The following is a 12,132-nucleotide window of genomic DNA, read 5'->3' on the forward strand; positions in this document are numbered from 1 at the left end:
TCAATTATTTGTTTCCTTGCTAATTTTCACCATTGTCTTTTCAGGATGGAGGATACAGTCCGCTCGCTGCTGCAGTACAAGAGCCGTGCAGAAACTTTGAAGCAAGAGAAGGTGTCACTGTCATCAGCTCTGGAGGTGCGTAATTTTCTTTTCTAGTTCTTTTTGTATAATTTAATTATACAAAAAGACATAGAATAGAACCTTAGATAACCTGTCTCGCTCGGGAATATAATTATTCCCGAGCGAGACAGGTTATCTAAGGTGATGTGGCGGCTGGCGCGATGATGCTTTGAAAATTTACACTAAATGGAAGCTGTACGTAGCGAAACGTTTAGATTTTCTAACACATTATAATAATTTTTATGAACATTTATAAATATTTGTATGTTTAATACAAATATGAATTATTGCTTTGAAAACATTGTAGTCGATAGTAACTAAATTTCAAGAAGTTATCTCGAACTTCTTGAAATTATTGAAATAATGATTCAGAATATAATTTTCGATAATACTGAAATCCGATAAAACAAAATTCTCGTATCTAAGGCATATAATATAGGGAACGTAACCTAATACTGTACAGGGAATATAATTGGTAATATAATATTATAGATACCGAAGCTCTCAGTAGTTCGTTGTATCACTTTAATCTTTACGAACCACGGTCGTTTACGAAATCTTGTCGTTGCGACTAAGTCCGCCATTAAGAAGCATTTAGGGGGACCAACGATCATTTACGGATTATAACCGATAGAGGAATTAATTTACAAGAGTCCCCCACCCCGTCCACTGTAACTTGAGCTTCGGGAATCAGAGATACACCCTAAAGAGTGTGAGTTACAGAAGGGCGTGGAGTCCAGGCAAACTGGTGGTCATAACTGGACGTTCTTTGAAGGATTATGAGTGTGATGGGGTGGGTTTTTGCGTAATTAGTAAATGTTTTTGCTGTAAGTGCCACCGCTAATACCGCTGTGGGATGACATTGCTGATTATAGGTGCTCTGTTGTATTATGATTTCCTCATACGAGGTAAATGTACGCTTTCCATGTAGGTTATATTTTTCTTTGTGTTTGTTTGTTTATACAACGGCTAGGTTTAAATATACTACTATAGCGAATGTAGTTTTGTTCAAAGTTAATTCATTGCGATTTCTGATATTTTTGACAAGATTTTATGTATTAACTAGCGCTTTTTTTGTCTAAAACGCTAGAAAACGTAAAGAATAAAGCCGTATTTTTATGAATCGTACACAATCTTTCAGGTTTTTTTTTTTTTATTATGAAATAAGGGGGCAAACGAGCAAACGGGTCACCTGATGGAAAGCAACATCCGTCGCCCATGGACACTCGCAGCATCAGAAAAGCTGCAAGTGCGTTGCCGGCCTTTTAACCCTTCAGTAAGTCCCAAAATCTTTGCAAAAATGTAGGGTACGTGGTTTGCAAAAAAAAAATGGCACCCGGCCTACCCTCTTTGTACAAATAATGTAATAACCTATTTTCATATCCATATCTTATGTTTGTGTGAAAAATATTATAATATATGTTAAATTTTCTATCTATTAAGCCATCATAATATAGTATTTAGTCAGATGTGATATTCGTCTCACCACTGTAAACTTTGAAATCTATGTTTCTAACTATTTCGCAACAAATATATTAAAACATTATTATAATCTCAATAACACAGAGCTATACAAACTGTTTATTTAAACAATTCTTTGAAATAACATAACTTGTTATCATTAAACAGATAAGAGATAAGAGTAACAAAAACCGGTTTTGGTATTATACAAAAGCAAACTTCGTCCTTAGTGCAATACAAATAAAGTTCAAAATGGCCGCGGCCGGCAAAAAGCCGTTATAAATAGGTAATTTTTATCTTGCTTAACTTGATTGTTTTACTAAAGCGATACTATTATATACTATTACTAGGATCTAAATCGTTTTGTACACGATAATATACGCTTTTAACGTCAATTATTTACAAAAATATTAAACAAATCGCGTTCAAATCACATAAATAAAAACCAAATTTTCTCGTGTAAACTAGAAGTTATTACGATGTAAGTATTTCTTTCAAATGATTATCTAAAACTATTTATAAATTATAATTAATAAATTAAACTATTTTACCACTTACATTCGTTAAATCCATCAATAATATCAAACAAACAACACAACATGGCAGAACACACACGAAAAATTCACGATTTTCAAATGACTGACAAATATTCGTCGACCACAGATTGTATAATATTTTGCATTCAGAATGTGGCAAATTTATCTTAGATCATAACTAACCAAACTTCTTCATACAAAAGTAGTCTCTAAGTCGACGAAATACCTATGTGAAGTTAGCAACCGAGTTCAAGGTAAATGATTTTTATATATGTCATTCGATTGTACCCGGAGTGTACCCGATTGTACCGCAATTAAAATCGTTTGTACCTCAATAGGGTAGAAATGGGGGGGTGGTAAAATTTGCTTAGCAACCGACATAAAGATACCGGAATTTTAATGATGCCATCTGGAAGAGTATCGTTTGTACCGGATTGTACCCGTTTTTAAAGTTAATTTTTTTTTTGATTTTACGAAAAAAAAACAAAAAAAATTTTTTTCCCTAAAAATAAGGCTTTGTACGGAGTAGAAGGAAAGAAAGTATATAAAGCAGTTCAAATGTGTAAAAGAAGTTATTTTTTGAGGTAGATTCGTTCGGTCTTGACGAATTTTCCAATATCTTACTATAAAAGTCGGAGTTATATTTTGCAGTTTTTTTGTCGTTTGTACCTCGCCAAAACAGAAAGATTATAAAAGAAGATACTATTCACTTCATATTTACACAAAAAGATTTGAGGTACAAACGATTTTTCATACAGTAACAACGTCAGAGATTCGATCGATCTTGACGAATTTTCGAATATCTTACTATAAAACTCGGAGTCAAATTTTGCAACTTTTATCGTTTGTACCTCGCCAAAACCGAAAGATTATAAAAGAAGATACTATTCACTTCATATTTACACTAAAAAATTTGAAGTACAAACGATTTTTCATATAGTAACAATGTCAGAGATTCGATCGGTCTTGACGTATTTTCGAATATCTTACTATAAAACTCGGAGTCATAGTTTGCAACTTTTATCGTTTGTACCTCGCCAAAACCGAAAGATTATAAAAGAAGATACTATTCACTTCATACTTACACAAAAAAATTTGAGGTACAAACGATTTTTCATATATTAACAACGTCAGAGATTCGATCGGTCTTGACGAATTTTCGAATATCTTACTATAAAACTCGGAGTCAAATTTTGCAACTTTTGTCGTTTGTACCTCGCCAAAACCAAAAGATTATAAAAGAAAATACCATTCACTTCATAATTACACAAAAAAATTTGAGGTACAAACGATTTTTCATATAGTAACAACGTCAGAGATTCGATCGGTCTTGACGAATTTTCCAATATCTTACTATAAAACTAAGAGTTAAATTTTGCAACTTCTATCGTTTGTACCTCGCGAAAACCGAAAGATTATAAAAGAATATTCTATTCACTTCATATTTACTTAAAAAAATTTGAGGTACAAACGATTTTTCATAAAGTAACAACGTCAGAGATTCGATCGGTCGTGACGAATTTTCGAATATCTTACTATAAAACTAAGAGTTAAATTTTGCAACTTCTATCGTTTGTACCTCGCAAAAACCGAAAGATTATAAAAGAATATTATATTCACTTCATATTTACACAAAAAAATTTGAGGTACAAACGATTTTTCATAAAGTAACAACGTCAGAGATTCGATCGGTCGTGACGAATTTTCGAATATCTTACTATAAATCTCGGAGTCATATTTTGCAACTTTTATCGTTTGTACCCCGCCAAAGCCGAAAGATTATAAAAGAAGATACTATTCACTTCATACTTACACAAAAAAATTTGAGGTACAAACGATTTTTCATATAGTAACAACGTCAGAGATTCGATCGGTCGTGACGAATTTTCGAATATCTTACTATAAAACTAAGAGTTAAATTTTGCAACTTCTATCGTTTGTACCTCGCAAAAACCGAAAGATTATAAAAGAATATTATATTCACTTCATATTTACACAAAAAAATTTGAGGTATAACGATTTTTCATATAGTAACAACGTCAGAGATTCGATCGGTCTTGAAGAATTTTCGAATATCTTACTATAAAACTCGGAGTCAAATTTTGCAACTTTAATCGTTTGTACCTCGCCAAAACCGAAAGATTACAAAAGAAGATATTATTCACTTCATATTTACACAAAAAAATTTGAGGTACAAACGATTTTTCATATAGTAACAACGTCAGAGATTCGATCGGTCTTGACGAATTTTCCAATATCTTACTATAAAACTAAGAGTTAAATTTTGCAACTTCTATCGTTTGTACCTCGCGAAAACCGAAAGATTATAAAAGAATATTCTATTCACTTCATATTTACACAAAAAAATTTGAGGTACAAACGATTTTTCATATAGTAACAACGTCAGAGATTCGATCGGTCTTGACGAATTTTCCAATATCTTACTATAAAACTAAGAGTTAAATTTTGCAACTTCTATCGTTTGTACCTCGCCAAAACCGAAAGATTATAAAAGAAGATACTATTCACTTTATATTTACACAAAAAAATTTGAGGTACAAACGATTTTTATAGTAAGATATTCGAAATGTCGTCAAGACCGATAGAAACTCTGACGTTGTTACTATATGAAATATCGTTTTTACCTATATTTTTTTTTTGTTGATATGAAGTGAATAGAATATTCTTATATAATCTTTCGGTTTTCGCGAGGTACAAACGATAGAAGTTGCAAAATTTAACTCTTAGTTTTATAGTAAGATATTGGAAAATTCGTCAAGACCGATCGAATCTCTGACGTTGTTACTATATGAAAAATCGTTTGTACCTCAAATTTTTTTGTGTAAATATGAAGTGAATAGAATATTCTTTTATAATCTTTCGGTTTTCGCGAGGTACAAACGATAGAAGTTGCAAAATTTAACTCTTAGTTTTATAGTAAGATATTGGAAAATTCGTCAAGACCGATCGAATCTCTGACGTTGTTACTATATGAAAAATCGTTTGTACCTCAAATTTTTTTGTGTAAATATGAAGTGAATGGTATTTTTTTTTATAATCTTTTGGTTTTGGCGACGTACAAACGACAAAAGTTGCAAAATTTGACTCCGAGTTTTATAGTAAGATATTGGAAAATTCGTCAAGACCGATCGAATCTCTGACGTTGTTACTATATGAAAAATCGTTTGTACTTCAAATTTTTTTGTGTAAATATGAAGTGAATAGAATATTCTTTTATAATCTTTCGGTTTTCGCGAGGTACAAACGATAGAAGTTGCAAAATTTAACTCTTAGTTTTATAGTAAGATATTGGAAAATTCGTCAAGACCGATCGAATCTCTGACGTTGTTACTATATGAAAAATCGTTTGTACCTCAAATTTTTTTGTGTAAGTATGAAGTGAATAGTATCTTCTTTTATAATCTTTCGGCTTTGGCGAGGTACAAACGATGAAAGTTGCAAAATATGACTCCGAGATTTATAGTAAGATATTCGAAAATTCGTCAAGACCGATCGAATCTCTGACGTTGTTACTATATAAAAAATCGTTTGTACCTCAAATTTTTTTGTGTAAGTATGAAGTGAATAGTATCTTCTTTTATAATCTTTCGGCTTTGGTGAGGTACAAACGATAAAAAATTGCAAAATATGACTCCGAGATTTATAGTAAGATATTCGAAAATTCGTCACGACCGATCGAATCTCTGACGTTGTTACTTTATAAAAATCGTTTGTACCTCAAATTTTTTTGTGTAAATATGAAGTGAATATAATATTCTTTTATAATCTTTCGGTTTTTGCGAGGTACAAACGATAGAAGTTGCAAAATTTAACTCTTAGTTTTATAGTAAGATATTCGAAAATTCGTCACGACCGATCGAATCTCTGACGTTGTTACTTTATGAAAAATCGTTTGTACCTCAAATTTTTTTAAGTAAATATGAAGTGAATAGAATATTCTTTTATAATCTTTCGGTTTTCGCGAGGTACAAACGATAGAAGTTGCAAAATTTAACTCTTAGTTTTATAGTAAGATATTGGAAAATTCGTCAAGACCGATCGAATCTCTGACGTTGTTACTATATGAAAAATCGTTTGTACCTCAAATTTTTTTTTGGAAATATGAAGAGAATAGTATCTTCTTTTATAATCTTTCGGTTTTGGCGGGGTACAAACGATAAAAGTTGCAAAATTTGACTCCGAGTTTTATAGTAAGATATTCGAAATGTCGTCAAGACCGATAGAATATCTGACGTTATTACTATATGAAAAATCGTTTGTACCTCAAATTTTTTTTTGGAAATATGAAGTGAATAGTATCTTCTTTTATAATCTTTCGGTTTTGGCGAGGTACAAACGATAAAAGTTGCAAAATTTGACTCCGAGTTTTATAGTAAGATATTCGAAAATTCGTCACGACCGATCGAATCTCTGACGTTGTTACTATATGAAAAATCGTTTGTACCTCAAATTTTTTTGTGTAAATATAAAGTGAATAGTATCTTCTTTTATAATCTTTTGGTTTTGGCGAGGTACAAACGATAAAAGTTGCAAAATTTGACTCCGAGTTTTATAGTAAGATATTCGAAAATTCTTCAAGACCGATCGAATCTCTGACGTTGTTACTATATGAAAAATCGTTTGTATCTCAAATTTTTTTGTTTAAATATGAAGTGAATAGTATCTTCTTTTATAATCTTTCGGTTTTGGCGAGGTACAAACGATAAAAGTTGCAAAATATGACTCCGAGTTTTATAGTAAGATATTCGAAAATACGTCAAGACCGATCGAATCTCTGACATTGTTACTATATGAAAAATCGTTTGTACCTCAAATTTTTTAGTGTAAATATGAAGTGAATAGTATCTTCTTTTATAATCTTTCGGTTTTGGCGAGGCACAAACGATAAAATTTGCAAAATTTGACTCCGAGTTTTATAGTAAGATATTCGAAAATTCGTCAAGACCGATCGAATCTCTGACGTTGTTACTATATGAAAAATCGTTTGTACCTCAAATTTTTTAGTGTAAATATGAAGTGAATAGTATCTTCTTTTATAATCTTTCGGTTTTGGCGAGGTACAAACGACAAAAGTTGCAAAATTTGACTCCGAGTTTTATAGTAAGATATTCGAAAATTCGTCAAGACCGATCGAATTTCTGTCGTTGTTGTCTCAAAAAATTTTGTGTGAATTTAAAGTGAATAGTATCTTCTTTTATAATCTTTCGGTTTTGGCGAGGTACAAACGATAAAAGTTGCAAAATTTGACTCCGAGTTTTATAGTAAGATATTCGAAAATTCGTCACGACCGATCGAATCTCTGACGTTGTTACTATATGAAAAATCGTTTGTACCTCAAATTTTTTTGTTTAAATATGAAGTGAATAATATCTCCTTTTGTAATCTTTCGGTTTTGGCGAGGTACAAACGATAAAAGTTGCAAAATTTGACTCCGAGTTTTATAGTAAGATATTCGAAAATTCTTCAAGACCGATCGAATCTCTGACGTTGTTACTATATGAAAAATCGTTTGTACCTCAAATTTTTTTGTTTAAATATGAAGTGAATAGTATCTTCTTTTATAATCTTTCGGTTTTGGCGAGGTACAAACGATAAAAGTTGCAAAATATGACTCCGAGTTTTATAGTAAGATATTCGAAAATACGTCAAGACCGATCGAATCTCTGACATTGTTACTATATGAAAAATCGTTTGTACCTCAAATTTTTTAGTGTAAATATGAAGTGAATAGTATCTTCTTTTATAATCTTTCAGTTTTGGCGAGGTACAAACGATAAAATTTGCAAAATTTGACTCCGAGTTTTATAGTAAGATATTCGAAAATTCGTCAAGACCGATCGAATCTCTGACGTTGTTACTATATGAAAAATCGTTTGTACCTCAAATTTTTTAGTGTAAATATGAAGTGAATAGTATCTTCTTTTATAATCTTTCGGTTTTGGCGAGGTACAAACGACAAAAGTTGCAAAATTTGACTCCGAGTTTTATAGTAAGATATTCGAAAATTCGTCAAGACCGATCGAATTTCTGTCGTTGTTGTCTCAAAAAATTTTGTGTGAATTTAAAGTGAATAGTATCTTCTTTTATAATCTTTCGGTTTTGGCGAGGTACAAACGATAAAAGTTGCAAAATTTGACTCCGAGTTTTATAGTAAGATATTCGAAAATTCGTCAAGACCGATCGAATCTCTGACGTTGTTACTGTATGAAAAATCGTTTGTACCTCAAATTTTTTTGTGTAAATATGAAGTGAATAGTATCTTCTTTTATAATCTTTCTGTTTTGGCGAGGTACAAACGACAAAAAAACTGCAAAATATAACTCCGACTTTTATAGTAAGATATTGGAAAATTCGTCAAGACCGAACGAATCTACCTCAAAAAATAACTTCTTTTACACATTTGAACTGCTTTATATACTTTCTTTCCTTCTACTCCGTACAAAGCCTTATTTTTAGGGAAAAAAATTTTTTTTGTTTTTTTTTTCGTAAAATCAAAAAAAAAATTAACTTTAAAAACGGGTACAATCCGGTACAAACGATACTCTTCCAGATGGCATCATTAAAATTCCGGTATCTTTATGTCGGTTGCTAAGCAAATTTTACCACCCCCCCCATTTCTACCCTATTGAGGTACAAACGATTTTAATTGCGGTACAATCGGGTACACTCCGGGTACAATCGAATGACATATATAAAAATCATTTACCTTGAACTCGGTTGCTAACTTCACATAGGTCGACGAAATACGTAATTTAATCGAACGAAAGAGCGCGGCCACATCCGGCCGCTTGGGTGTAGACGGAATGGCTGCAGTATAATCTGTGGCGGCCGGATCCGGCCGCTTGGGGATTAATGGTTAAGAGGGTAATGGGGTAATAGGGGAGGGAAGGGAAGGGAACAGGGGAAGGTAGGGAGGGGAAGGGAATAGGTTAGGGGATTGGGCATCCGGTAAACTCACTCACTCGGCGAAACACAGCGCAAGTGCTGTTTCACGCCGGTTTTCTGTGAGAACGTGGTATTTCTCCGGTCGAGCCGGCCCATTCGTGCCGAAGCAGGGCTTTCCCACGTATACGTAGGTTTTTTTCTACTTCGAAACGTATTCGTCAAAAAATATCTGACGTTGAAAAACCTATTAAAAGATATTATTCAAATATTGAATAGCTATTCAGAATCCCTCAATACGGGCACAATACGATCCTTGGAGAAGATATTAAATAGGGAATGTATAGTGAACCAGCCCTGTGAAGGGAGATGGAAAAATCAAAATTTACATCATTCACCATCTATACAAATTCATAAATGGAATTTGTATACAAGATGGCCGCGGTTTCCCGCCAAATGGACATTTTGTTGCGACATAAGAATATCTTTTTAAACTAGTCTTCTTATTTTAGTCTGTATGGGTTCTTTAAAAAAATACAATATATACATTTCTGAGAATATTCGTTCGTTGCACATAAATTCGTTTATATTTCCATTATAAAAACTATGGTTTGTCCTTTCCCGGGGCTAATTTAAACAATAGCGGTTTAGCCGCCTTAAGCCTTAACACATTCGCATTTATAATATTAGTATAAGTTTTTCAGGAATCAGTTCATTACTATATCCATTAATTATTATTACTAATTAGTAATATATTAATACGTGAGAGAAAAACTTTGTAACCATTTTTACGAAAAATGGGGAAACCTAGGTGCATGAAATTTCGCACAGTTATAGTTTATATGGTGAAGGAGTGCATCGAGCTAATATTATTTTAAAATTATGCATCTATCATATATATGTATTTTTAACAAATAAAACTTTACACACACTATGACACTACTACTAGGAAAAATGACAGATTTTTGAGTGACAAGCCTATACATAAGAATTATACTCTTATATTTATGGTTGAAGTCTCTGACAACAAGTTGACAAATTAAAAATGGATTAAGTATTGTTTTTTTTTATTTAATTTTAGATACTACGAGTATTACGGCCGTTCCCAATATTTGATCTATCTCTGGTTTTACCCTACTAGAGATAGTAATAGCTCACAATTGACATAAAATATATGTCTCTAATGTCTAATGTGAGCTATTCCTATCTCTAGTAGGGCCAAATCAGAGATAGATCAAATATTGGGAACCGCCGTTAGACAATGCTTAAACGGCCAGTCTGAGATCAGCTGAGTCCCAGAGACAAGTATTGAAAAAAACTATGATGAAGTCAATATTTTTTACAAAATATAGGTAGTAGTCCTAATGTCGTTGCATTAAGTATGGTCGACCATTGGGCGATATCTAGTTACTATTAAACCCCTAAACAACCACAAGCGAAGTATTTCAAACTCCAGCCAAGTTACAACTCTCGTATCATTTCAATATCCCTCATATTACCCAAACTCAAACAAAGCGAGTGGCCGAAGATATATTGAAACAGAGGCACTTGGAACTGGAATATTTCCATACAAGTTCGCAAGGGGAGTCCAGACTCCAGACTAATGAAATATCTCAAATACTTGTATCTGATTCCTGGGTGAGCAACCAGTTGCTGAAGAGCTACAGTGTCTTTCATCTGGCTTACTTATTACAGTTCATTTTATCCTGGTTATGGTGTCTGAAATTTTTAATTTAGCTTAGATATTTAGAGAGTTTTGAGACTTAATATTTCATGTTCGAAGGAAACTCTTTGTGGAATATTTTGACGAGGGGTTGTTACAGCTCTTTTGTTGATTAAAATTATAACGAGTTTAGAATTATGATTTTTTACATTCCATAACATTGAGCTATTTAGCTGCTCTACTTTTTTAAAAAATAAATATTTATACTCCATTTAAATATTAAAATTAATGTCTTTTAAGTATATAAAGTCAACAACTTCAGTTTTTACAACACCTACATAGATATTATGAAAGTTACAACGTATTCATACTAGCTTGTTATAAGATATAAGGTAACAGTAAGTTAATTTATGTGACCACTATAAATTTTGATTGCTAACTTGCTCAAGCTATTGCTTTCACTGTCCATAATGCAGTATTATGCAGTTGACGGCAATTGACAAGCCAATAGAGCTACATATAGGGTTGCCAGGCGTCCGGATAAAGCCGGACACAGTCAGGATTTTTGGTTGCGTGTCCGGCCAAAATTAATAGGTGTACTTTTGTAGAGCTTTGAATCTATAATTTTATACTAAAATCCTACTAATTTTAGACGGTTTTACACCTAACGAAATGTTATATATATTTATCAATCAGATATTAAATTGTTTAAATAAAACATAATTTGTACATCAATTTGAATTTAGATTGAATAAAACTTTCCGCCTTTTTTATTTATACGAAGCCAAGCTGCCTGTTTAGCGACCCTAGCTACAAAGGCTCTTAGTGTTGAGGCTAAGGACGTGTAGCCCTTGGTGTGAATTGTCCTTGGGCTTACTAGCTTCACGACAGTTTCACGTTTGATTTGGCCATTTATGGTAGGCACTGATAGTTATGGGCCGATCAAATCAAAACGATTTAAAGATTGTTGTACCATTTGAGTAATAGAATTTAATAACATTATATTTTCACAAAGAAGTCTTATCTGAAAATGTACTTAATATACAAGCTCTTACAAAATATCCAGTCATAATAATATAATAACCAAATTATAATATTATGGACAAATTGAGACAAAGCTCGATTTATATGCGTCCGCGAGACAGAGCGGATTGGCCTCTACACTGTGAGATAACAGACAATAATTGTATATAACGATTTATATAAATAGCGGCGCGATTACATGCGGACGATTCATTTATTTTATCAATGGTAACTTTGACTCTAAGTTAAATAAGTGGTACTCTAATACTCATGTATACTGTCAAAATGGTCCTCAAACTAAGCGGCATATTGAAAACTATGCGTTTAACTGGCACTTGTGTTTACACTGTGGAGTTAAACCCGAAATCCTCCCTCTACAATGACGTTTTAAACCACCAGCTGCACAAAACTCAGTTCAAATAGATC

At 32.5% G+C, this 12,132-nt stretch overlaps 1 protein-coding gene across 4 annotated transcripts in view; it reads left to right on the forward strand.

Annotated features, from left to right (window-relative positions):
• The window catches only part of LOC121732073, a 325,970-nt gene that overhangs the window by 292,971 nt on the left and 20,867 nt on the right, over positions 1–12,132 (forward strand). For all 4 annotated transcript variants that reach the window (XM_042121855.1, XM_042121854.1, XM_042121856.1 and 1 more), the window contains one exon: positions 45–135. In XM_042121855.1, coding sequence (XP_041977789.1) covers positions 45–135 — 91 coding nt within the window. The remainder of the gene's footprint in view (positions 1–44; positions 136–12,132) is intronic.

This window comes from Aricia agestis, chromosome 11 (genome assembly GCF_905147365.1).
Source record: "Aricia agestis chromosome 11, ilAriAges1.1, whole genome shotgun sequence".
Classification (NCBI taxonomy): domain Eukaryota; kingdom Metazoa; phylum Arthropoda; class Insecta; order Lepidoptera; family Lycaenidae; genus Aricia; species Aricia agestis.